The 25,996-nt window shown below is 36.0% G+C and overlaps 3 protein-coding genes across 11 annotated transcripts; 2 read left to right on the top strand and 1 right to left on the bottom strand.

Moving 5' to 3' along the window:
- Positions 1-531: 531 nt before the first annotated feature.
- Positions 532-8,516, top strand: LOC112556736. 8 transcript variants are annotated; one of them, XR_003097814.1, is made up of 5 exons: positions 1,080-1,097; positions 1,534-1,572; positions 4,838-5,093; positions 5,262-5,354; positions 5,656-8,516. XR_003097814.1 is itself a non-coding variant. In XM_025226061.1 (4 exons), exons 2-4 carry the CDS (start codon positions 4,863-4,865, stop codon positions 5,788-5,790), a joined length of 459 nt encoding a protein of 152 aa, XP_025081846.1. In that variant the 5' UTR covers positions 532-642; positions 4,838-4,862; the 3' UTR covers positions 5,791-8,516. The 8 variants fall into 8 exon arrangements, 7 of the variants coding, with proteins under 7 accessions (XP_025081846.1, XP_025081815.1, XP_025081826.1 ...); XM_025226061.1 differs by lacking the exons at positions 1,080-1,097; positions 1,534-1,572 and adding an exon at positions 532-642; XM_025226030.1 differs by lacking the exon at positions 1,534-1,572 and having other exon boundaries at positions 994-1,097.
- A 2,150-nt stretch (positions 8,517-10,666) lies between these two features.
- On the bottom strand, positions 10,667-16,722 carry LOC112556730. The gene is made up of 4 exons (XM_025226008.1): positions 16,553-16,722; positions 15,498-15,785; positions 15,045-15,152; positions 10,667-14,607 (listed from the first exon to the last, which is right to left on the bottom strand). The coding sequence occupies exons 2-4, from the start codon at positions 15,606-15,608 to the stop codon at positions 13,819-13,821; spliced, it is 1,008 nt and encodes a 335-aa protein (XP_025081793.1). The 5' UTR covers positions 15,609-15,785; positions 16,553-16,722; the 3' UTR covers positions 10,667-13,818.
- Positions 16,723-17,188: 466 nt separating this feature from the next.
- On the top strand, positions 17,189-25,418 carry LOC112563528. Of its 2 annotated transcripts, none has more exons than XM_025237485.1 (4): positions 17,189-17,492; positions 18,034-18,179; positions 19,118-19,222; positions 19,406-25,418. In XM_025237485.1, the coding sequence occupies exons 2-4, from the start codon at positions 18,045-18,047 to the stop codon at positions 20,276-20,278; spliced, it is 1,113 nt and encodes a 370-aa protein (XP_025093270.1). In that variant the 5' UTR covers positions 17,189-17,492; positions 18,034-18,044; the 3' UTR covers positions 20,279-25,418. The 2 variants fall into 2 exon arrangements, with proteins under 2 accessions (XP_025093270.1, XP_025093259.1); XM_025237474.1 differs by having other exon boundaries at positions 18,034-18,185.
- Positions 25,419-25,996: the final 578 nt, after the last annotated feature.

Below are 25,996 nucleotides of genomic sequence, written 5' to 3'. Positions count from 1 at the left end.
CCCACCACATCTGTACTTGGGAAACATATCGCGCATACATATTCGGGTGGGGAAATGTACTTCTTCTTTTAATTACTATTATTCAGCCAGAAATGCAGAGATCTACATATTACAAAGTCACTGTCATAAAATCTTTGCAGGAAAACGATAACTGACCCACGCTAACTATACTCAGAACACATGGCAGGAAGCTGAGGCACCAAAACAACGTCCCACATAATTTGTAAGATTTCAGTAACCGTTAAGATTAGATTTTCTGGAATAAATAGAAAAGCATAAGCTTGACAGATGAAGTGGCAGCTCAATGGGATAGGCATGAAAATTCTGTTGTACTAGAGGCAATACCATTGCTTTCGTAGGGTGATGTCGAATCGGTAATTCTTCCTTTTATCTGAAAAAAAAAATACTTGAATATTCTGAGAAATGCGTGAGCCCGCATATGTCGATCTTCGGTGTGTCTATTTGTGTCATTAGCTATTTTTGACTTCGCTTGTAATGTTTACGAATTACGGTAAGTTCCGAAAGACTAGAATCGCTAGACAAGCCACTTGAACATGCTGGAACTTAGAAACTCGTTAGAATATGATGGACACCCTGTAAATACCTATAACCTCGACAGCGACTCGGCCGTCGTACCTCCAGGTACTCGTACCTACACACCCTACAATCAGCAATAAGATAATAAATTTTGGATGCTAAATTTATTTGTCCTTTTCAATTTAATGTTTTAACTTTGAAAATGATTTACATGCCGAACGTTTTTTATTGAAGAAAAAATGAGCCTAGAGAAAGAAAATGAAGGTAGAAAACTTCTGTATTATTAAACTGACCCGAAAATAGGATTGAGATAATCGATGACCTATGTTTTATTACCAGAAGATCATAGGTCAATTTTTCAGAAGCAAAGTGTATTATCAGTGCTGATAAATGAGTCATTGGCTGCCTGCCAAATCGGCTTAAGTCGTGGAAATTGAGTCCCTCTACAGACAAGATTGGGACTTGCCGAAATGAGTAATAACTTGCTAGCTCAACTTGCTGCATCATCGCCAATAAAACTTGTCAACTTCTCGATACTGCTGTCTTTGTGGGGGAAAAATGTAAGGTCTTTTGTTTGTGAATTGCTTTTCACTAATTTACAGTCGTGATCGGCAAATGGAGAAAAATCCGCATTTTGACATGCGGTCACTGTCACGGTCATTGTTTTTTGGACGATATCGAGCTTCCCTTTCCGTCTCTTCTGACACTAAAAGTATTGCATGTCAATAGATTATGTAGAATTAAACTCCTTAAATTCTAGTGTAACAGATGACTTGTCAATAGAATCCGTGTTATTCGCCCCCCCCCCCTCACACACACGCACACACACACGCACACGCACTTTCTTCACCCGCACAGGAAAACGAAAACCTCGGCTGAGATGCATAATTACTATATTATAGTTTCCGTATTGGAAAAGCTCTCTTGTTGACTTTTCTTATAGTTAAATCATCGGTTAATCCTGTCTGCCAAATGCATGAACACTTTCTTGTATAGGTTGGTGGTGGTGGTGGAAAATTTGGAACACCCACTCCTGTGAGTACAACTTTCCTCTTTCGGATCTTCTTCACGTCAGCGATGAAAATTTTTTAAAGATAAAACCTTTATTTACATAGCTTAAATCAACAATTTTATCATCGTTGTTTGTATCTACTGAACAAGAAATACTACGCTAATGACGTAATGGTACGTCCTGACAACGTCGATCGGTTTTCCCAGATTGTACTAATGTACGTCCTTATGTTCAGAAGGACGGTGTAATGTTGCAAAATAGTCGTGTGTATTTGCTGTAGTGGGTCTACTTTTGATGACGCATAGAGCACTCGTGAATACTTTCTTAAGGTCGCGAACCAGCCCACGCTCCAGCGCGTAATCCCTGGAACAGCGTACGTTGCTGGCGTAGGCCTCGGCAGTTTTAGTAATACCTGATTTCGATTAGTCATGAACTAAATGATGTTATCCCGGTAGTCATTCCATCGTCTAGTGTGCAAGTGACGCTGGTTAGATCGACAACTTGTACTGTGTTGGTATGTATACTATGTATGTAAGCACTTTATAGTATTTAAAATGTGCTTAAAGATGGCGTCTTTTTAAGCTGGAAGTTATTGCAGCCTTTCGATCTGTCAGCTAACTGTTCACCATTTTGTAGTTTGTTACACATTAACATCACCTGTTGGTTAGTATGATTGACTCGTTATGTTACGTACTACTGGCTTAAGCATTTTTTTTTTTTTGAAACAAACTGAAGTTGTCAGTATAACAATGTGTCAGGCCCAGTACAACTTGTTTACCATTGGTGTTGCGTATTGTTGGCTTTAGCTGAAACAAAAATTGTCCGTTTGCCATGATGCATGTTAGGCATAATTGTCACCAGTTTTGAAACAGCTTAGGTTGTTATACATTTATACATCAGGCACTAACTAGTTTGTCATCAGTGTTAAGCACGTCCCTAATTATTTGAAATGATGTTAACACGAACTTCAATTTAGGTAAATGCGCTAAATGGTTTGTCGTAAGTATGACATACGCCACTTATTTTAAGTAGCTAACTTGTCAGTACATGTATCACTATTTAGATATTATACGCTAAGTATTACTTACAGGATTTGTTCGAAACAGCTAAGGAAGATTGCCAGTACCAGCATTTGCTCTCATTGGTTTGCAAGGAGTATTGTCTTTCCGTCATGAAACAACTATAATATAGTCTGTACACGCATTTATGTGTTAGGTCCTTAGTTTCTCATGGTTGGTATTATTGGTCTTATTCTCATTAGCTTGAAATAGTTATGTCTTCTTGTGATCAGGGTCTGTTTAATTGGTCTTTTGAGGTGTGCATACGTTCGTGTTTTTGCACTGTCATTGTGTATACCTGCATCCATATGTGTGCGTGCCCTAAAAATGGAAACAGCGCTCGATTTTCATGAATTAGATTTATCTGTAGTCACTGTTATTCGCTGTCATGTATACGTGCCATACATTATCTGACGGGCTTCAGTTTAGCTTTTACTCACGCACTCCGTCACCCCCTTTAAAGCAAAATAAAACTCCTCCAGAAAGTCAGAAAATCCCTGATTGTGAGGTCTTGTAAACATCCTACACTTAAAAGAAAAAAAGCAACGATTACCCCCCACACACACACACAAAGGAAAAAAAACTGTTTAGTGCATCAGATCATTATCGTGGAGCCGATGATCGACTATATAAAATATTTTATGTTTAGACGAAGTCTTGAAATCGTCTGCCTTTTAGTGAGTATTCAAAAATGAATTCGTATAAAACCATAAAATTATAAAACTGCTTATTTTATGGCTGTGTATTCGACCCTCCTCAACACGTCAAAAGTCCTTGTCATGCTGAACCTTGGCATATGAAACCTATAATGGCATCTCCCCACCCCCAACAGCCACTCTGAGAGCAGTTACTCCCCTTCGAACAACTTCCTGTTTCCGGTTCTTGGTTTCCGAGAAACAGTTGGCGAGTAAAACGAATGCTAAGATTTGATAATTACTTGCTACATGTTCTGAGGAATAGTCAATCAAATGCTTTTAAATGATAGCAGTTGACTTAGCGCACTAAACAGACATAATCATGTAGTAATTTTGTGCGTACATATTGTTGAACCGAAACGAAAGTTTAGTGTTTTATTATTCCTCTCTTCTCGGCTATCCTTGGTTTTGTTAGTTTATTGTAGAAAGATGTGAGCTAAATAAAAGTTTTCTTATGAGGAATTTATCCAAATATCAATTTTATTACAAAGACGTAGAATTGTAAACATTTACAAGTTTGAGTCTTGGCCCATTCTTGATCTGCTTACAATACATGATTCTGTTTCATTAGAGGGTAATTCTGCCAACTTCACAAACATTCAACATACGATCAGCTCGTAATACGACTTTCAGTTGTGTCTGACGTCAGCCATTGCATAACAAAAAAGACTTTTTTTCATTAATTATTCTGCATAATTATCACCTTGCACTGATCAGTAGAGGCACTGCTAAAATCTTTCGACAACAGAATGTGAATATGCATCTTTCTATGTGGGACTTTCATTTCAAAATAAAGACATCCTGACCTTATGACTGATTTGTCAACTGTCATAGATATTACTTTATACTGAAATGCATATATGGTCGTCAGATTTTTAGTTACTGCAGAACATTGAAATTCTCTTCCCTTCCATATCCGCCATCTACACACCATCAAACACCTTTAAAGGTGCACTTAAAACACATCTGTTCCACAAGCATCACTCCTTACATCAATCAACATGGCTGTCAATAGATTGTAGTTGTGATTATTGTCAATTGACTAATCCATCTGCTTGTTTTATGATTTATGACTTCTGCAGATTTATGACACTCTACATCATTGTTAGCTAGTTCCTCTTTGTGTCTTCTTTGTTTTTTTATGCTTGCATAGTTGTTTCTCCTTTAGTCCTTTGTTTGCTGTCCATGTCTCCTACTTTTCTTAGGGGCTGAGAGCATACTTCTTTTTGAGTGTGATTATGCACTGTATAAATTGTGCGTTTATTATTTATTGTTATAAATATGTTTGAAAAATATTAATCTAAAATCAATTGATAGCCTTTGCCTTCTGTAATGTACATGTATTTTCAACCAACATGACAGTCATCTAAAAATGTTTTGACATTAAATGTTTGCTAGCCACAAATACACACAGAAATAAATGACATGCTGACTTTTGACAACACTATGTTAAATATTAACAGGCTTCACATCCTGATATTGAACATTTTAATCTACAAGTTATAATTTGTACTATATGTATCTGTTTTTGTTAGGAGGAAGAAATGACAGTTTGAGGACATGCCAATGTACAGTGAACATGTGCAGTATGTGACCAGCCATCCAAACTCAGAAGCATTTACCACACAAACACTGTTTAGCTTCATAACAAGCAGTGGAGACACTGCCAAACCGTTTTCACAGACGAGACCTGATTCTCATCCCAGCAATCAAAAGTCAAACAAAACTGCTCACAATTTTGTGAACCACCATCCACCACCAACTGTTACTAGTAGAAAAGAAAAAGCCAAGGTAGGTGGGATCCAATTTAAGTTGACTGTCTGCTTTTTTATGCTATTTAAGCATTTTTGGGTGAAATATGACCAATGCAAAAAGGTTGAAAAAAAGGAAAATAGGACTATTCTGTTATTTTACAGGTTTTTTTTCCTTTCAGTTTTGCATATGTTTGTGTGTTAACAGGAAATGAAGGTTGCCATTAGAAAACTTCACAACAAAGAAGCAGCTAAAAAGTCTCACCTTGCCAAGAAAAAGAGAAAGGAGACTCTTTTGAAGGTTGTTGAAGAATGTTACTTTTAAGGTTCTTATATATTTACATAATTAGCATCAGTTAGGATACATATATATAGCTGCAGACTACACGATGATAATGATTGCTATTCATTTGACCTCTTCATATTATCATCTTGCAAACAGATTTTCTAGCTTTAAGTTTTTTTCTTCCACAACTGATTTAGAACCTCACTAAAATGTGAAAAATATTGTGCATGCCTAGTGTGTACATTCTTATTGCTAGAGACTATTTTAGCTCTTTGAGTGCCGGAGGTTCTCATTCTTACATATTCTTTCTTTACAGAAGTCCATGGAACTGTACGAGGAGAAACTTCAATTGGAACAAGATATCCGTACTCTGAACAACTGCCTGCGTCTCTACCACCAGATGTACTCTTGCATGACACATGTTTGCTGCCTTCCAGATGAAGATGCCTAAAATGGGTGTCAATATGGGCATGCTTTTGCTGTCTTCTATCTCATTTTAGTTTCAGTTTTTTCCTGTTTAGTTTTTGCTGGCTGCAAAATGTGGCTTTGCAAAAAGTCTGAGAGTAGATGGCACTTGATGAAAAATGAAATTTTTGTTTTTCTTGATGAGACCTAACTGTAAAAATAATGTTTCAAAGAGATTTTCTGTTCTGATTTCTTGGAACAAATTTTGTTTAGAGTGAGGTTGGGGGTACTCAGTTATTTTAAAATTCTACTAAGCCAAAGAGAATCGATTTAGATAACCTTGTGTTTATAGAAAAAAAAAACTACATGGAATGCTTTGTCTGGATTCATGACATTTCATTTTTAGTATCAAAACTGTATACATAAGTAGTTTCAGCTTGTTCAAAAATACAGATTGGTGATAGGTCAGAGTCATATGAAAGCAGACATTACCTGCAGTACTAAAGGTGCTTCATAATGCTGGCAAATGCACTTTTTTAGACAGAGATGTCATTAAGTGTGTCAGCAAGTTGACAGTGCCTTGTAGTGCTGATGTAGCGTCTTGCTGTTTATAGCAGTAAGTTATATACTTTATCAAAACAGCTAATTTATCAACCAAAGAAGTCAAGATATCTAGCTTGTCAAAGACTTGACGGCAGTCTCTCAGTAGCAAAACACAAGTTCAGAATAACTGTATAGTGAGAAAAAAACCTGTTCTTCTTGCAGAATTATAGGAATGAGATTACAGAGCAACAGCATTTTATTATTTAATCTTTTTTACCACAAAATGTCCTAGGTGGATTTTATTTGGGATCCCTTCCCCCATTCACTCTAAAGAAATGCCAAGAAAGATGACCTGATGGTGTTTTTGAGATGTATTTGAGTGACATATATAAAGTGTTTTTTTTCACACTTGAATTAATTTCCTATTGCATGTGCATTGCTTATTTGAAAGATTTTTATTTGTAATGAACTTGTCAAACTGGCTACTTCTTTCAAAGTAAATCATAAGAATGTGATTCTCTGTTTTTATAGTCAAAGTTTGTCAGTTTCACCTGATACTCCTTGCAGCAGTAAGAAATATTCTTGCTTAAAATGTGATTCTTCTGAGAAAAGCATGAAGAAATTCTTTATGGTAAATATACTGTTATGAAAAGAAGAGCAAGGGTTAATGTTGAAAAATTGCAAACCGGAAAAGTATTGAGAGCAGAGAAACTTTCTGAGAAAGTATCATAGGGAAATCCAGATACAGGCAGTGCATTTCTCATTGCCAGACTGAGTGGTTAAAACAAGTAAAATTTGTGAAAAGTAGTCATATAATGCAGAAAGTTTTTTGTTTGTGTAGACACCAGTTCCTACAGAAACTTGGTAAATCAGTTTGGCCTTCCTAAGAAAGCTGATGCATTCTAATCCATTCAGATGAAAAAGCTTATATTGGGTTCCTGCTTTCAATTCTTCCATTTACTTGTGCATTGGACATACTGGTTGTATCCTTATCCCCGAGAGGGGCATCGGGGTTCAACCTGTCCATAAATATGCACGATAAGCCATTATATATTGCCACAGAAAAAAAAAGAGAAATTGAAAATGCTTTAGTAATTTGAAATACATGTTCTAAAATTTAAATAATCTGTGCAAAATTTAATTCTTAAACACATGTTGGTTGCGTCTCATTTTTCCCCACATTGATGACTTCCTATTTGCTTCAACTTCATTGCAAAGTGATGTTATTCGAACTGCTTTTCATAATGAGTGTTGTTATTAAAAAGGATTTTTTAAATATTAGCTGAATGTGTTGGGTATAAAATTACTGGGATGCTTGAAATGTCTATAACGGGATTACTGTTGAACATATAAGGATACATTAAGAGAATCATTTAATTTGCTTGTTCATCAAAGTGCAATTGCAACATTTTTCACCAGTATCCAGGCTTGTTTATGTTGAAACATATTTCCTACGTTGCAGAATGTTGGCAGTTTTCATAATTAGTAATATTTTTTTAAATTAATGTTCCTGCAGAAAATGCTAAAAACTGGAGGATATAATTTATGGAAAAAAACAAAGACACTAACAATGACAGTTGATTGTAAATAGTCCTTCGATCATTACTTCATTTGTTTTTCATTTTGATAAAATTGTTTTTCTTTCATAGGTAATAAATTCATTACAGCTTGGATACAGTTTTTGTCAAAAATGCACTGTATTGTACTGGCAGATTTCTCTGCTTGGTAGTGAACTCTATACACTTAAACAAAAGAGCAGTGCAAAAAACCGATGCAAACATGTTTTCAATGTGCAATATATTAGCATATATTCAGCAAACTGTACAGATCTGTGACATAAATCCAAAGTGGGCAATGACACTGAAGGCCAGACAAGAAAAACATTCAAAGGCTATGAAAGTTGGCCTAGAAAAAACGCCAAAAGTTGCTGTGTATGCACATACATAGGGCAAAGCAACATATACAAATTCATGGCATGTAAATATAGAGTACACAAAATATATACATAGAGTAAAGCAGCTTGATAACACATGCAAGCAATATATACAGGATGAAATACACATGCAGAAAAGCAAATGAAACTAGTTGATATAGTGATTAGCGAGTTATCATGTGTTACGCTTCGCAGAAAAGATCCAGTGCTTTCATGTTTTAGGTTTTCTGGCTGAGGGTCACTTCTGTCATCCATGATTGATCTCTGTGTTTTTGCCAAATACAACTTGTTTGGAACACTTCAGCGTCAAAGTGTTTGATTGCTGAATGCAGCACATGACAACAAATAAATACAATGAGTTCAATATACTCATAAATTTTAGAGGTTGGTGGCAGACAAATGCAAATGATAAAAATGTAAACACTGAATAAAATATACACAAAGGATAAGGAGCAAAGTACATTATTCGAGTCGATGACACAGAACCAAATATGTTTAAAAGTGCATGAAGATGTGTTCAATCCAAAGTTACTGCTTTCAAAAAGTAGCAGAAAAATAAGTGGTCCAGCTTTTCTTCATTTCATTTCACTGGAGCATCAAATCTAAAGCACTCCTGGAAAAGGACGATTAAGTCTAACCAGACCAACCCTTTGGCACCCATTTGTCCCATGTTCTGATGGTAATATTTGTGGGACTTTCTTGATACAAATGCTCTATCAGGCTGGCATTTTAGAAAGTGGCATGTTGTGCAAGGCTGGTCTCCTGGGCACTTTATTTCCAGAAGACCGAATCAAGGCTGTGAAGAGGAGTCGTCTTCCAATCAGATGCACCCAGGTGTGACGTGTTATCATGATAAAAGCAAATTGCAACACATTCCTTCCTACCTGTAATTTCTACATAAATTTTAGCATCTTTTTCAAGGCCAAGTTTCATGATTTTTTTAAAGTCTTCAGTGTACTTCATATTTTCATGGTCCTTTTACATGAAGACTTCCCTGTCCAATTTCTTCTTGCACTTTTCTACAGACCTTGTATTTCCGCCCTCTCCAGACAACCATCTTCAGAAAGCTGTACAGCTGTCCATATGTTGAGTTCTGTTTTTAACAGTACTGTCTCCTCTGTATTGGTGAGCAGTCATGATTTACATCCATAAAGCAGGACTGGTACAAGGGACTTGTACATATTGTGCTTTGTAATAAAGCTGATGTTATACTGTGACCCTGTCCATTGATGTTTTTATCATGATACTGATAAAGATATCTGTGTTGCGTAGCTGTCATAGTGTGGCTTACAAGTACTTACAGTTTTTTATCTCTTTTAACTGTACTCCATACATACAGATATCTGCTTTATCGTTGCCAGTAGCCGAGACTTTATTCATATTAGTGCTGGTGTTTATTCCATAGACTGTCATATGACACTGTTGATAGTAATACATGGGTATAGGAGTCCCATATCACATTCCAAGGTAAAGCAGTTAGGGCCTCAGTAAAACCATTTTACTCTTGTTTATCTGCCCCCCCACCCTCCTCCCGTGACACAGGACCCAGAGGTCACCCATTATTCTGTGCAGCTAGTGAAAATAACTTTTCAAACTATATAGTCACAACTGAAAACTTAAGGGGCCTTGAATTCTCTCTTTATGTGATAAAAAAAATCATAACCTTAGAAATAAAAACAAAATCTATGGAATAGAAATGTAAAGGATGAGCATATTTCATCATGCTGGAGGCCTGTGTCAACTGCTCCCCACTACAAGTGGTGCAAAAATGCAGCAATTTAAATGATCGACAGCTTCTCCATAAGTCCATTTTGTTCCATTACATGGTTTGGGGAGTTGTGTGCTGTTAATAACTGTCTTTAGTGAACCAGATGACAGGGACTTAAAAAAAAATTACGCAGCCTGGGGTTATAAGGGAATGTGACTAAAATAATGTGTAGTTCCACCTAGTTTTGGTGCTCGACATTGGTTGAATGGAGAGTGGACTGCTGTTATCAAATTTGCCCCAAGCTTATTTATTCGCAGCTTCTGTGTAGCACAATACTGAAACACTCATACTGATGATATGTCCGTCTACAGCTAACAGCCAGTTTTGGGCAACTGGGGCACAACAATAAGGGGAAAATAACTGCAGAGTTGCAGAAACTATCACTATATATGACTGTGTACCTGTGTGTGTGGTTATTGGTGCCGTTTCAAATAACAACATTGTCAACGTTTGTTAAATGCATATATATATGTGTGTGTTGCAGTCATTCATTTTTTTCATCTGAAGCCACTGGTAACGTGTCTTAAAACATAGTGGAGAACATAAGCATTAAAAATAAAAACGTTCTTGAGCAACCAAATATAGCCCATGACTGAAAGTCATAGTCAAAAGGAATATCCTGCCAAATTTGGTGAGAATCAGACAAAACAGTGTGGATTTGATCACACGGACACAATCTTCACTACACTCTGCTTTATTTATAACACCATAAAGAAAGAAGCAAACATTGTGTGCAAAATGTATCAATTTTAAAAAAAGATATCAAGCTACAGTTCACTGCACCGGTAGGTTAATAACATCAAGAAAACTTCTGAATATGGCACTAAAGGATTAAAAAAAACTTGTATATATACTTACACGGGAATCAATAGTCTAAAAACAAAATATAATCTGTCAAATGCATAAGTAAATCAGGACTGATGAAGACACTATCTTTGAATTCTGATTCAGGAAATGATTCAAATTCAATACATTGGTACTATATTGTCTTGATATAGGGCATTATTATTTTGCTATGTACACTACAAAGCACTGAAATGCATGCAATATACAATTTCTATATAAAAAGTGTAGCTCAATACATACAATGCCTCTTGCCATGGACTTTTATATGATTTAAACAATTGTGCAACAGAAAATAGTATATTTCCATGTTTATTGTTCTAAAAAGATTTGACATAGAATTCAGATTCCAGAAATGTAGCCAAAAAGACTATTTAAAAAAAAAACTTTATGTAAAGTATCTGAGCTTTACCATTCATCAATTGATAGTTGTGAATGTTTAAGTCTTCTTAGTTTTAGCATTAGTTTTTTAAAGAGATAAATGTCTCCTTAGATGGTGCAGATCCTCTAAAACAGTTTCAGACTGTAAATATTACTTTAGACACATTAAATGATAAATAGATCCTTAAACTACATAAATGACATCTGGCTTTTTAATCCATGCATTGCGTAGTGTTATGGTGTGGTATTCTTTAGGGAAAGAGGAAATTATGATAACATTTAAGAATGAAGGATGTATGCATAGGTGGTGACTGTGCTTGCCCGAGGTGATCTCTCACTAGGCAGACATCAGTGCTCACCTTAGCAGTAAAGTCAATATGAGCAACAGCAACAGTGGAAAATGGAAATGATCAAGCAGTTATTAGCAACAAATGAAACAGGAGTTATGCTCTCAAAATTACGTGGTATGGCTACCAGTAGGTATGCTAGAATCTCCCAAATCCTTGATGGAAATTATATATAAAACACTATTCTAATTGTCTTGTCAATAGTTTTCAATTATTATCATTTCCATAGGATATACACAGTTGATTCCTGAACAGTTCTTGTTTAAGAGATCAACAGATACACTATTTGCTCGACACTTTTAACTTTCATTTTTTGTATTTGTGCTTCATAAAAAATTAGACAAAAACTCTAATGGATACTCTAATACAAAAAATATGTCTTATCTTAAGAATCATCTTTACATTGGCAGAAAGAAATATTGATTTTTAATTATTATGCTTATTCTAATCTGAATTAAGATCAGAGAGGGAGGAATCAGCACATTTGCATAAAGTGTGAAGCATTTTGTATCTGTTAATTCATACACTCTCAACTCAAACCACAACTGCTTAAAAAAAGTTGACTGTCTCCAGCACTAATCTCAGCAGCTAAAGGGTACAGAGTTTTTCTTGAGTGTATGCAGAGACACCTGTCAGCTGTGACACCATAAAGGTAGCCTCAAAATGGGCAGTTGTGCCACAGAAGACTTGACACCTATGCGCACACATGCAGTTAGTCAACACCCTGCACCTCTCAGATCTTTTTAGCAAACAATAATGAGGACGTGTATCATAAATGCAATTAAACAATCTAAAGTACAATTTTTTTAAACCTTATGTTATTAAAAATTACAAGAGACCTACAAACACAAAATCTATTAAGAATAGTGTTAATTTTTTTTTAAAAAGAATTTTCAATGAAGTCAGTAATACACAAGCTACACTTGATCATTTATACCAACAAAAAACCCATAAAAATTGCTGTAGTGTAGATAAAATTAGTTACATAAAAAAACTGCTATATAATCTTGAAGTTAGGTTTATGATGTCTGTCAAAATGTGATCTCTCACGAAGGCAGACACCGTGACCCTTTCTTCATGCTATGGCCATTTCTATCCACTACCAAGCACATCATCGCAATACTCTTAAAACTTATTTATTAAAGCATTTTCTAATGCAAGACAAATATACATCTCTGTATATGTATCTGCATTCATAAGACATTTGAAGTATATTTGGAGCATCAGAGGTTCCCATGAACATTTAAAAATAAAAAAATCATAAGAACCATGCAGCATTGTTTGATTTTGTATCAAAAGAAAGAAACATGGAACAGGCGAAGCTGTCAGCTGATATCCATTTGGGTTGGGGTTTGGTTAAATAAGCAAAAAACTATGAGCAGTAGACCATCTTATCCCAAAATGTCAGCCCAGATTGATACCTACACTAGTCTTGCTAAAATGAAATACTCCTAGGAACTAAATTAGTTTTACGAAATAACAAAATTTCTGGTCCACAATAGACATTTTCCAGTTCAAAATTATGCCCTTGACTAAATCCCACTAAGTCTGCTGTCTCCAGCAAAGTGACTGTAATGTGAGACTCATCAAGAACACCAGTCGCCAAGCCAAATGCCAAACACCACGATCATAATTATCTAACACCTAACGTGCTGAGCACATCTTAAAAAACTGATGCTATACTCTTTATGATTTATTATTTCTCAATTACAGAATTATCAAGGGCTTATACATTTGGGTCACATGACTGTCAACTGAGACAGCCCACCTGCTCTTCCAAAGGACACTATGTGCTGCAATATGTTTACAGTTTACAAGACAATATTTACAATATTGGTCAACAGTTAAGATCTAACCAAAAACAGCCAAGAAAATTTAAAGTAAAATAGAACAAGTATGCCCTTATATAGCAAAAACAATGCTCTTAAAATATTTATCAATCACACAGAAGTAATAACATCAAAATAAAACAGTGTTAGCCATCAGTCAAGAGAGTGAGAAGGGAAAATGGAAATGTTTGTTGGAAAGCATGTATTAAGCAGAACTTCTTGTTTGTGATCTCTCACAAAGAAGTTTGCTTCACTGTAACATGAGTTTAATGTTAATCCAGTAGAGCAAAGTGTTTTGATTTTAATACAATAAATAGAGACCATCATTTTTATTTATCAGGGACATGCATTCATATTTTATATCTGACTTGATGAACAGTCATCAATGTGCTGGATGTAGGAGTGGACTAAGTAGGAAAATAGCAGCACTTTAGCCATGTGATATTTTAACCTCATAGCCAAGTTTCAGCAAAGCCTCGATGGCAGCCTTGGAGTTAGAGTCAAGGACATTTGGCGAGCCCATCAGACTTTCTTGGGTGTCTCCACCCAAAACAGGCTTCTGGCTGCCAATATTATAAGGCATATAGAATGGCATGCTCTGAGGCTGAGGAGGGCTGGGTGGTGGGGAGGGTGTTTGCAGTACACTACCCTGCACAATGAGGACTCGACCATCAGGTAGGTATAAATATTTATCTCCTGGAACATTAATGTGCTCTTGGGACTGTACTTTATGAGCAGTCATATTTTCTTGATTTTCATCCTGTTTCATCTTCAGCCTTGTTTGCTTTTCAGGAACTGCCATATCATTCTCTCCAACAATCCATGGTGTATGCAGCATTGGTTTCACTTTGGTTGCTGTGGTGGTCAACACTGGAACATTTCTTTCAACCTTTTGTGCAACTCTGGGCAAACTCTGGGCATTTTCCTTTAGTGGGCTGGCTTCTTTGCTGCTCGGTGTTGGAGCTTCATCAAGTGATGCTTCATCACTAGAATAGCATGTCTCATTGTCTCCATTTCTCTGAGGCTGAGTTTCTTTGCGCTGCATGATGCTGTGCTTGTTGAGGCCCAGTTCTTGAGCTCTTTTGGCTATCCAGCGCTTAAGGGTGTCATTTTTCATTTGCAGTTCCTTGTTATCTTGATGCTCCTTTGCCAGCATTTCTTTCAATGCCGATATCATCGCTGCCAGTTCACATTTTTCTTGACTCAGCCTGACATTTTCCTGTTATAATTTAAAAAGTCGTTAATTTACAAAAGTGTCATAATTCTCTGGAATAAAATTTTTATAAACCACTTCCTCTAGATAAAAATCTCCAAATCAGAGAACAGGGTTTTTCCTTTTTATGTTTAAAGGTTTTAAGTTTATGTGTCAAGAAAGACAAAGTCAAGACTCTTTCATCGCCATGAAATTGCTTTTTGAAGAAGTGTCTACTTGTTCTTGTTATTTGGTTCCTCTTTGCATTTTCTGTATTTGATTTTATTCTGTTATAGTTCATATATTGTTTGTTTCCTGTCCCTTGTATGCTGTTGATATTTTGTTCTTGTTCTTAGGTGCTAAAAGCATGCTCCGTAGGAGTGTGAGTATGCGCTTTACAAATTTTGCATTTATTATTATACTCTTTTGATTTTAATGTAATGAGTCTGTTCATTGGTACTTACTGACTGCAGCTTTTCAAACTCTTCCTTCCTTTTCTTCCTGCTTTTTTCTGCTGCTTCTTTGTTTCTTCGGCGCCTCTCCAATTGTCTTGAAGTTTCCTCGTCGCTCATCTGCAAATGACAGATTAATCTGACACTTAGACTTCCATTAAGCCTATCCCACATAATCATCTCCCCTTTTTTTCTAAAAGGAATGTGCACTTTGAGCACACATAACACGAAATAGTTGCCTTTAGGTAGAAGCACTTCTTTCTCTCCTACTCAACAGCAACAACAACATGATACCAAATAATGAGAAATAGTTACAAACACAAAAATTACAAATACAAAACAACTTTATTAATCCTTTTTGGGAATTTTTTGTGCCTGCCAATGGAAACATTAGAGCAAAGTGTGACTAACACTACATTAAGAATGAAGCAAAGTCAAAGATCATGCTCAGTCTTGGGAACATACCTCAGTGCATTGTTTTTTTAGGGAGAGGTCTTCAGGCAGGTCTTCTTCTGATTCTTCACTTTTTCTCTTCTCCCGAAGTACTGAGAGCAGCCCATTTTTCCCGTCGTCCATTGTTGTCAGGTGTTGTCTTCTAGACTACACATGAGAGTTTTTTTCCTTCTTGGTTTGCCTTTGCTTCTTTTTCTCTCTTCTCTCGTCTCGCTTGTCTCACAAAAGAGACTTTTCACTCGTGGTCTCGAAAGATTACGAAATTATCTCTTTATAGTGCTGACAGCAGGGCAGGTAACCCTTGATAGGGGGGAGAAAAAAAAAACAGCCAGAGTGATAATAGGGTAACTTTCTTGTTCTAAATGCTGCATGTCGGTACTATAAACATTGTGACAATAGTAAGGTATGCCACCTACACATCAATGACAAGAATTCTAAATCCACATTGAACCAGTTTCATGCTGATCGAAGTAAGCCTCATGACAATTAAAGGACATGCAGCTAATCAAGCACAACCAATAAATTAAAGATCAACATAAACTTTTGGATTATTGATGTCTATGAAAGCTTTTTTCAAAAAAAAAGATGTCTGTCACTATAGCCTATAATTAAGAGTGGTACAGAGAAATTTATTATTTCAATAGTCAATAAGACGAATGTTCTTAATATCTTAATCCTCCCGCGGAAGTGTAATACTTGTACAAGGTTGTGATTCTCCTGACACACATATAACAGGGCATAATGAATTATTTTTACAAATTATTTAAAAGTTTGGAATCCCTGTGACAAAATGTCAAATATTGAAAGCAACATAGAATCTTAATTCTTATGCCAAAGACTATAATTGTTGTAATTGAATAATAAAAAGCTAAAGTGATAGACTATTATGTATACACTTTCAAGGATCGATATATATCAACGTCAGGGAACCTCAAGCAATTTAGTTGTTACGAAAGAAGTTATAATAGTTATATAAATCAGAAAAAGATTTGACTTTAAAATGAACATTTAAACTAAAGTAATTGTTTATTTAAGGAAGGGGTGGAGAAGAAAACGACAACACCTACCAGTATTGAAGGCTCCTGGCTTCTGACAGCCTATAGCTAGCTCCTGGTCAGAAGGGCTCAGGCTCTTTTTACTCGACCCAAAGCGACACCTAAGCGTGCGTCAGGGTTTCCTAATGTCGGGAATTCGCGCACAACTGACGTCAAACTAAAAGAGCCTAAGCCTTTTCGCTATATTTATAATCTAGTAATTGAGCGGTCAACATTCTAGAGATACGGCAAGTGGTGTGACGTACCTTTACATTGAATCTGTGTGAGAACGGAATTTCCCGAATGCCAGATTAGGTGTAACAGTTTCGGTTTGGGATAAGAGGGGATTTCCACTTTTATGCAAATCACCTATTTGGTATCTTGGATGTTATAAGGGTCAGATACGAGGTGACCGAACATTTATTAAAATCATACTCAAAACAGGCATACTTGTACATATTTTATATTGAGAAAGGAACTTAGTATACTACGAATATTAAAGATTCACACAAAAAAGAGATTTGAAAATATTCCACCTAGAATGCCAGTTACATAAATTATGCAAATGTTGGTCAAGCTGATTGGTCGGCTTCACGTACACACACATCGCGCGTTCCCTCGTCTGCTTGCTGTGACGTGCTTTCGGGAATTCTCCGATCTACTAATCTGAAAATTAAAAAAAAATATTGGCCATTTTTCGCTGGCAGCTACCGTTATGCAGACCGCAAGCCTAAGGGGTGAGAAGGCAACCAAAACCGACCTGCGTTAGTAATAAAATTAAAGACAGAGATGCATTTGAACTTTAATTAATAATTGTTTATGTAAAAGAAAATTGAAGACAGGATCAAAAGGATGAAGGTGAGTGCTTCAGTCTAAAACTGAACGTTGAACCCCCGGTGTGTTCTCTTCACGGAGAGGCGCTGCACTCTCCACAGCGTGCAACTGTGACAACTGGGAGAGCTGCATGCAGTAGGTAAGTATATTTGCTCTACCGTATTGTTAAAATACACGTTATTGCATATGGAAGTACCATCTAATGTGATATATATATATAGTAGTGCATTGAGAGTAAGAAATATATATACTTGGGCGTTCTCGATTTTAAAAAAGTTCACGTGATGCAATTTTCAAGCTTGCTTTTTGTACTGTAAGTGTAAGAGTGAAAATAATCTCATTTTCCCCAGGTGCAGTAAACTGTAATAATCATGTACTGTAAAACATATTTAAGCCATAAATTCGTATTTATAATTGTAATCCTTTTTATTGTTGTCACTGATTTTATTACATTGTGCAGTTAACATTTTTTTTGTGCATTTTGTCCATTAGCGTGTTTTAACTGTATTGGGAATTTCCATAGGCATAGGTAATGCAGTGTGCCCTTAAGTTAAATTATCCCGTTGACATAAAGGTTTCCATAAAAGTGTACTTTGATTTATAAGTGCTTTGGATGGACATGATGGTGCCTTTGAAGATCATTTGCCACACATTATCATAATTGTCATATGTGTATATAGCTACAGGTAGAATGTCATCGAAGAGAAATTTGAGAAGCAAAAATTCTACCATGGGATCTTCAAACATATTCAAGGCCACTGACCATAAAGGCAATCTTGCATCAAGCAGCAGTACTCAGACATCTGCCAACCTAAACCACACAATGGTAGATGTTTGTATCTGGGTTGTATTTCAACTTCTAGTTAATTGTATATGCAGATATAATTAGATATGCCTGTGCATTGTGTGTGTGTGTGTGCATGCATCAGTACCTGGTTTTCATTGTAAATGCTGTGGTCCTTTTACTTTGACCACCATTGATAACAGTCCTTGTGTGCATTTAAAAAAAATCTTGTTCCAAACGGCTTTAGAGGAAGCCTGATGCTAGTCTTTTAAAGCATATTTAATTTTTATTATTGGAACCACAAATGAGGGCCAGTGAGAAGCAGAATCAAGAAACAACACATTAATATCTGTTCCATATAGACCCTCATACAATTATGGTTCAGGCTTGCATATGATCTACATTCATTTGCACACAGTAGAGTTCAGAAGTCGAAGGACAGCCTCATTGTGGTGGTCCTGCTTGTAGGTATACAGAATCAGCGGTCTGATGAAAGTTGATGAAACTCTGTCCACAAAACATGCCTCTCATCAGATAGAATTGCAGACACTTTCAAAAGTGACTGTTAATGTCTAAGGTCACTCTAGGCTGTTCCATTAACTTTGCAGCAGGTGTATACAACACGATTCAAGCTGCCATTCTTAATGTTATTGTCTGTTTCCCCCCACTTTTTAAAGCATGTGCATTAGTTTCACTTCATTAAAACTGTGGAAGTATATTGCAATCTCCTTATGGCTTTACAAGCTTGACCATATCCATTGATGTAGGTTTTGTTGAACAGGGGAGACTACTCTTGATTTGTTTTACAACAATATGATTATGCCCATGTAAAAATTGGTGAACGTTTACTGATCCCTTAAGCCATCTATTTTATTTTAGTTTTCATTGTTTCAAAACACAGTACAAGATGGCCAACATGAGGCAGAAAAATTTTATCTGGGCTGGAATTTGACCATTAAAAAGAAATTCTTTATCTTTAGGAGGAATGCTCTAGTGAAGACAAAAACCTGAGGCGACTAAAAAACCGTGAGGCAGCAAAACGATGTCGTGATAAGAAGCTGCATTTGACAGAGGAACTTCAGAAGGTAAAGAAGAAAATTCTAGATACAGTTAGATTCTGCTTCTTCTAGTGATGATACATTTTAATAAATTTATCATTTTTGTCATCTTTTCCTATTTGAAATCTGCATTTATTGATGCATGTTGAAAAGTTTTGTTGGTAATATTGAATTTTTTTTCATTGTATACACAATGTCCCGTTTGCACAGAAAAATCAGGAGCTGCAAGATGACAACAGAAGGCTTGCAGACGAGAAAATGAAGTTGATCAAAAAATGCAAGCGCTACAAGAAGGAAATTGAGGAACACAAGCGCCAAGGCTGTGTTGTGGAGCAAAGAAATACAGTCGCTGATTTGGATAAATTCATGGATGCCTTGCTTCAGATGCCTTCAGAGGAATATACTTCTAGCTCTTCTATCAGTTTAAGCTCTGAAGACAGCACTGGGTCTGAATCCATGAGCCCATTGCCAACGGCAAGTTCTTCCATTTTGGCTGGAAATGGAAATGAATCTCTTACTGCATTAACAGGGCAGGTTTCAGGAAATAAAACAATAGCCTCAAATCAGTGTTTCGATTTTGGAGTTTCAGATAGTCCTTATAACATGAAATCTGTTAGTCCCAACGCAGAAGATCTACCACAAAAACTTTCCTCTAAGGACCCAGATATTCATTACATCACGGTTCGAACAAAGGATGGATCCATTAAACATTTGGCTATAAGGCGTGCCCAGTATGCTGAACTGATGAATCAGATTGCTGCCAACAAGCACCCACACCAACAAGGAGTGGATATCTGCAGACCAGAAGTAATTACAACATCTCCATCAAGTTACTATACCAGAACCATGCTGACAAATGCTACTGTGCCACATCACAACAGTGTATCCCAGTTGCCTCAAGTATTTCATCCTCAGCACCGTGAAAATGTGAACATGACTCAGGCTGCTGTGTTGCTGGAAGGGGGCATGACTCATGCTTTCCAAGGACAAACTTTTAGCAACCTGGAGTTGGCTTCTGTCATACATGAGAGTAGTGAAGGAAGTCAGAATGTAGTCGACTGTGATATTACTTTTCTTCTATAAGACTGCAGTAAGGTGTGACATTTTTCAGATAACTTTTTCCAGCATGCTTCCAGATGACACTGGCACTGAAACAGTTAGCACTGAGTAATCTTCTCCAAGTTTTAAAGATTGAAGATAGTTGCCAGCTATGCATGATTCCAGTTGAGGAAACAAGCATCTTTACCTTTGATTTTTTGGAAGTAGTCTTAAAAATTTTGATACACTCTTTAAGAGTTGAAACATTAGAACATTCATGGAATTTTCAGGTTTTGGCTTACTGTTGCACCATATGCCAGTGGTGTATCATGTCCCCTAATGCAGCGGTTCTCAACCTGTGGGGCGCGCCCCCCTGGGGTGGGCGTGACGTGCTTAAAAAGGGGGTGCGAAGGTGGTCATTTTTTTAGTTTCTTAAACCGGTATTAATAAAATTAGCTTACATTGCTGGCTAAGGGGGGCGCGCGGATGTACCTTTGTTCGTCAGGGGGGCATCACTAGTAAAAGGTTGAGAACCGCTGCCCTAATGTATGAAATCAGATTTACTACCTCTGATTCAAAGACACTTATTGGTCTTTTTAACACCAGCCGGTAAGTATGGGATTACATCTTTGTAATGTTATGTTTGAATCTTGGTCAGTCGACCCATGTTTTTGCATTTTCTATCAGGTCGACTACTTTATAGCAGTTCACACCTTAGATAAATCTGGCAGTGGCCCAGTTTAGGTAGGTCTGATGTCTGCAAGTGTTGTTTCGCAAATAGACCGTCAAGCAGTGTAGTATGACTTAACCCAACATTGTTTGGTGACTTGGGATCAGTGTTCCCAGCTTCAGGCGAAGAGACCTGCCTCTACGTAAAAAGCATTTATACCTTTATTTAATTTATCCCATTGTTCATTCTCATTTTGTACATAGCATTGAAAATGTCTTCTTCATTTTCACTGTAATTTGGCTCATCTTTATACCAAGCATGAAAGGCTAACAACAATCATCATCTTAATTTTAAAACACATAACATGTAGTGTGCTGTTGCAAGCTGTATAAGAGGATGATGTCAGGTTTAAGCAATATTTGAAACATAACCATCAACCTTTAGTGTTGAATACATAGTTGTTAATAAAAACCATTTTAGGTTTCTGTTGACAGTTGTAGACTTTAGTTCTATTTAATGAAAAAAATGTGACTTTTATTTCAATTATAATTTTTTTTCTTTACCTGCCAGTAATACACCAGAAAACAAATGAGAGGAATATCATCATGTACAAACATAGACTACAGCCTAAACATGTGCTGGTCATTCTGTTGATTAGTAGTGTTCAATTAGGAACGAAGTTTATCGCAAGGACACAGTTTAGCCAATTGTATCTAGGTACTTAGTACAGGTAATTACAGGTATGAATATGGGAATGTATTATGTTGCCATTGCAATGGCTGCATGTGAACTCTGTTACAGGACCGTTATCTAGCTTGTCAAGACCAGTTATGAAGTACGTAGCTGCTTTCTGCGAATCAAACATGAGACCTAATTTTGCTTATAGAAAATGAACTCATCTTGCAACAGTAGATTTTTTTTAAAAAGTAGTTTTATAAGTTCAAACATTTTTCATTGGTTTAGTGACTGTTTCCTGATATTTGATGTTCTGTCCCAGTAAAAATACCACAGTGGTTGAATATGTCATGGTTTTATTTACAAAAAGGAACATTACCTTTGCCTCTTTAATGACATTCTCTCCCACCTGCACTTTATGTAATTTAAAAATAGCTACACTGGGTACAAATAGAAATTATAGCTTATTTTCTCCTTGGTATTGAGTTGTGTCCCTTAGTTTATTTCTTCTTGTAAAAATTCTTTTAGGGTGGAAATTACAGATGTTTTCTAGTGAGTGGAACATGTGATGCTACCTGTACTGCCAATATGCTAAGCGGCCTATTGTGCAGGACAGGTGATTCATGAGCTTCCATATTTCTAAGAAAGGTCTGACCTTCATTCTCAACAAAAGGCCAATTGTTGATTAACATATAGTCATCCTAGCATTATTCTTTGGAACCAGATCACAACTGGTTTGTAATTCTGACCCTTTTTTTTTAAGGTAGTACCTGTACCTTCTTTTCAGAATGTGTGTGTAGGGGTGGAATTCCAATGTAATGTTGGGTTCACTTAATGTAACATCCATTCACAATTAACATTGACGTGAAGAGGCATCACTGTCTGGAAGTACAGTCCCCCCTTTTTTTTCAGAGTACTGTAGCATAATTTCTTGGATCTGTTTGCATAGTCCAGAAAATGTGCTGCTGTCAATCTTCTCTCTGTTGTAGGTGCACAAGGTAAAGTGGTTGAGCATGTTGAGGTACAGTGTCTGCATAAGCAGTAGCTATTAATCTGTAAATGCATATACTTTTGGGGATTTGCATGAAAACATATGCAAACATTTGAATATACAAGTGGACACACGCATATGAATGCATACTGCTGTTGGTGAAGAAACACTTTGTTGAAAACTTTATTTTCATTATTTATTCATTTTCTACTTTTTGTTTTTATTGATTTATTCAAAGATTTTCAGAAAGAGGATAATAATGGAAAAGAAGAAAACACAATTCAAATTTGAATTTAAACCCCATAAACCTTCTTCATTGAAAAGTACTTTGCTCAGTGTGAACTTATATGTTGCAGCTTGCATGCGGCTGTGTGCAGCTGCAGCTGCATCAGCATATTTGCCTGTTTGAGGTGGGGTGTGGATGGAGATAAATAACATAGGTACTAGTGTTACACAGAGGATATGATTTTTCTTTTAAAGTACTACTATTTAGTTCTGGCTTTACACAATTTTATCAAGAAACATATTTTGTGCATTCTGATTGATTCTTTGGACATGCACAAACTTCAGCCACAGCACAGATCTATTGTAGATGTTCTGCAAGAGGTACATGATCATGCACTGATCATCATGCCAAGTTTCATGTGCTGAAAATTACAGTACTGTAAGTGTGAAATGATAGGCATAGAAACAAAGTAGAATAGATTTAGTTTCAGTTTAACTTTTGAGTGACTTTGATAACTCTTCTGATTATCTCAGTGTTCTCATATTTACGTTTATTCCAGAAGTAAAAAATAAATTCTTTTTGCTACAAAAATAGTTAAAATTTTTTTAGCATTCCCTTGGCATTCTTTGGCAATACATAAACAAACACTTGCAGGGATACTTTTTTTTTTTTTACCTGTTATATATGATCCTAACTTTTCAGGTGATTTATTAACTCTATAGAAGTATTGTCTGGTATATTAAACAGCTGATGTTGATGTTGAAATAATGAAGGGTGTAAGTGAGGTGAGACTGATTCAGTGGATATATAATTTAAAGCTGTTTTCAAACTGGATAGTGTTTATTGTGCAGAGCATTGAGTGTAGTTTCCAGCTGGCTTCATATAATTCAGTCTTAGCAGTCCTTGCCAACTGCAGACAAGATCATGTTGATTTTTGACTTATTTAACAAGTGTTAAATTTAAGATGCCTACCTTTTTGCTGTGTCTTTTATGTAACCTTGTTTTGGTGTTGTGCTGGAAAATTTGATGCAACATCACACCAGGTATGTATATTGGACAAATCCTTGCATGCACACATAGATGGCACATGATATTCTGAAGCAGGAAGCAAGAGCTAATTTAGCACGTTATGCCTTTGGTAGGAATTTCTTTAAAAAGAAATTAAAGCCAGTAAGTACATGAAATAAATTGAATTTGTATATAACAGTTGTTACTCTAGTTTATGCTTTAACGAGTGCTTAATTTGGAGGGAAAGGGCACTAATTTCCAAGGAAGTATTACAAGCTAGTTTGGTCTGCTGCTTTAACTCAACAGTTTGGTGAAGCACAAATAGTTGAAAACAAAAATTTACTGGGAAGACATGAAGGAAATTCTGAGCTATAAGGCGTTAATTGCTCTTTGATTTCATTTGCGAGATCTCTGATTTTACACAAGTAGTGGCTAAATAAGTGATAGAATGCATGGATAGCAAAATATGGGAACACCATAATCTGTGAATGTATAAATACAGCTGTTAGAAAGACATAAGTTCAATATTTTAATAAAAATATTTTCTTTTTTACCATTGCTGCCCTTATTTGCTTTTCTTATGAATTGCTTGTAGGGAAGGAAAAAGTACATTGCATTTTACAAATTTCTGAATAACTATAGTTGAAGGTATTTTGTGTGGGAACTTAAATGCTTATGCCAAAGCTTTTAACTGAAAAATGAATTAAATAGAAAACTTAGAAAGTTTCAATGACGTAAGTTTCAGTGGATGAATATTTCTCCATCTTTATAATGTCATTACTAGTTGTGAAGCAAGAACAAGTGTTCCAAATGCAGTATCACGCTCAGGTAATAAAGCTACAATTTATGTAACAAATGAGCTAAAATCATGGTGAAATTGTACAATTTCTATTGTAAATAAGGGTTTTAGAGAGCACTTCAAAACGCCAATATTATTGTACAGTTTTTCCATCAGTAGTGTACAGGTACTTATTTCCTGTACATATAAGATCAACTTTCAATCTTGCAGGGAGCAGAGTTATCACTAGCTCCTGCCTGCACTTTTCATGGTTAATATCATGAATGTATGTCGACATTTAAGTCAGGGGTTGCGATATGTTCATCCGATAAATAAACAAAATACCAGCTACTGTATACCATGTTTATAGTGTATTAGTTTTGTTTAATTAGTTTGAATACACAGTTTCAAGGATCCCAATTCATTAGTCATATACAGGTGTCTGTATCACCTGGTACACGAGTGACTCGAGGAGTTTGTAACTTAATCATGCTATTGAGTATGGTTGACATGCACACTGTTCATTGATACAATAGTCAGTATCAAGCAGTATAACAAAAGAAAAAAGATGTTCTATGCATTAAAGTTAAAAACTTTAAATAAATTTTATCATATCTTCACAGATGAAATTTGTTATGAAATTTTAGGCAGGTTTTTCTTGTGGTTTCTGGTGGTGTAAGGATGGGTACATTGTGATCGACATCTTTTCCTCTTTATAAGGATATTTGTTTACCATGCCAAACAAAAGGTTGTCAAGCATCAATATAATTTAGCATGTTATTAAATCTACTGTGCTTCTTGTCACTGACCAGTAATGAATATATAATATATACTAAAGCATTCAACTGAAAGCTTTGAAAGGAAATCAGAAGAAAGTGGTTGGTCTATAGTTTTCATAAACAAAACTTGCTCATGTTAGATTTGGCAGCTTCTGTTTCTCTTTATGAACATCATCATTATAATACACAACATTACATTTTAAAAAGTGACTGTCACCATAGTCCTTTTGGTTGTTTTTTTTTGCATCATCTCAAGGGTATGCCACATGAGAACATTTGGAAGCAAACCTAAAGCATTCAAAAACTGAAAGCCGAAAAGATAACAACTATTAAATTTGGAGATGCTTCAGCTTATTCCAGGTAAGATTAACTGTTCAGAATGTCTATCACTACTTGGATCACTTTAGTTTCACTCTCGATATCTGCTTCTATAGCTGCTTTTTACTTACTGCAATAAAAAAAGAATAGAGCAAACTGATCTAACTGCTTGTAATTTGTAATACTAATATTTTATTTCTTTTGCATAAACCCGGGTATTGGGGAGTTGTCTTAAAAAAAAAAAAAACACCAGTGCTAATGAAGTATCAAACAAATGCTGCACCATCCTCTAGAAACACAAAGATATTCTTCACTCTG

This window comes from Pomacea canaliculata, linkage group LG1 (assembly GCF_003073045.1).
Source record: "Pomacea canaliculata isolate SZHN2017 linkage group LG1, ASM307304v1, whole genome shotgun sequence".
NCBI classification, from domain to species: Eukaryota; Metazoa; Mollusca; class Gastropoda; order Architaenioglossa; family Ampullariidae; genus Pomacea; species Pomacea canaliculata.
The sequence above is the reverse complement of the archived record's forward strand: the minus strand, read 5'-3'. Positions and strand labels throughout refer to the sequence as shown.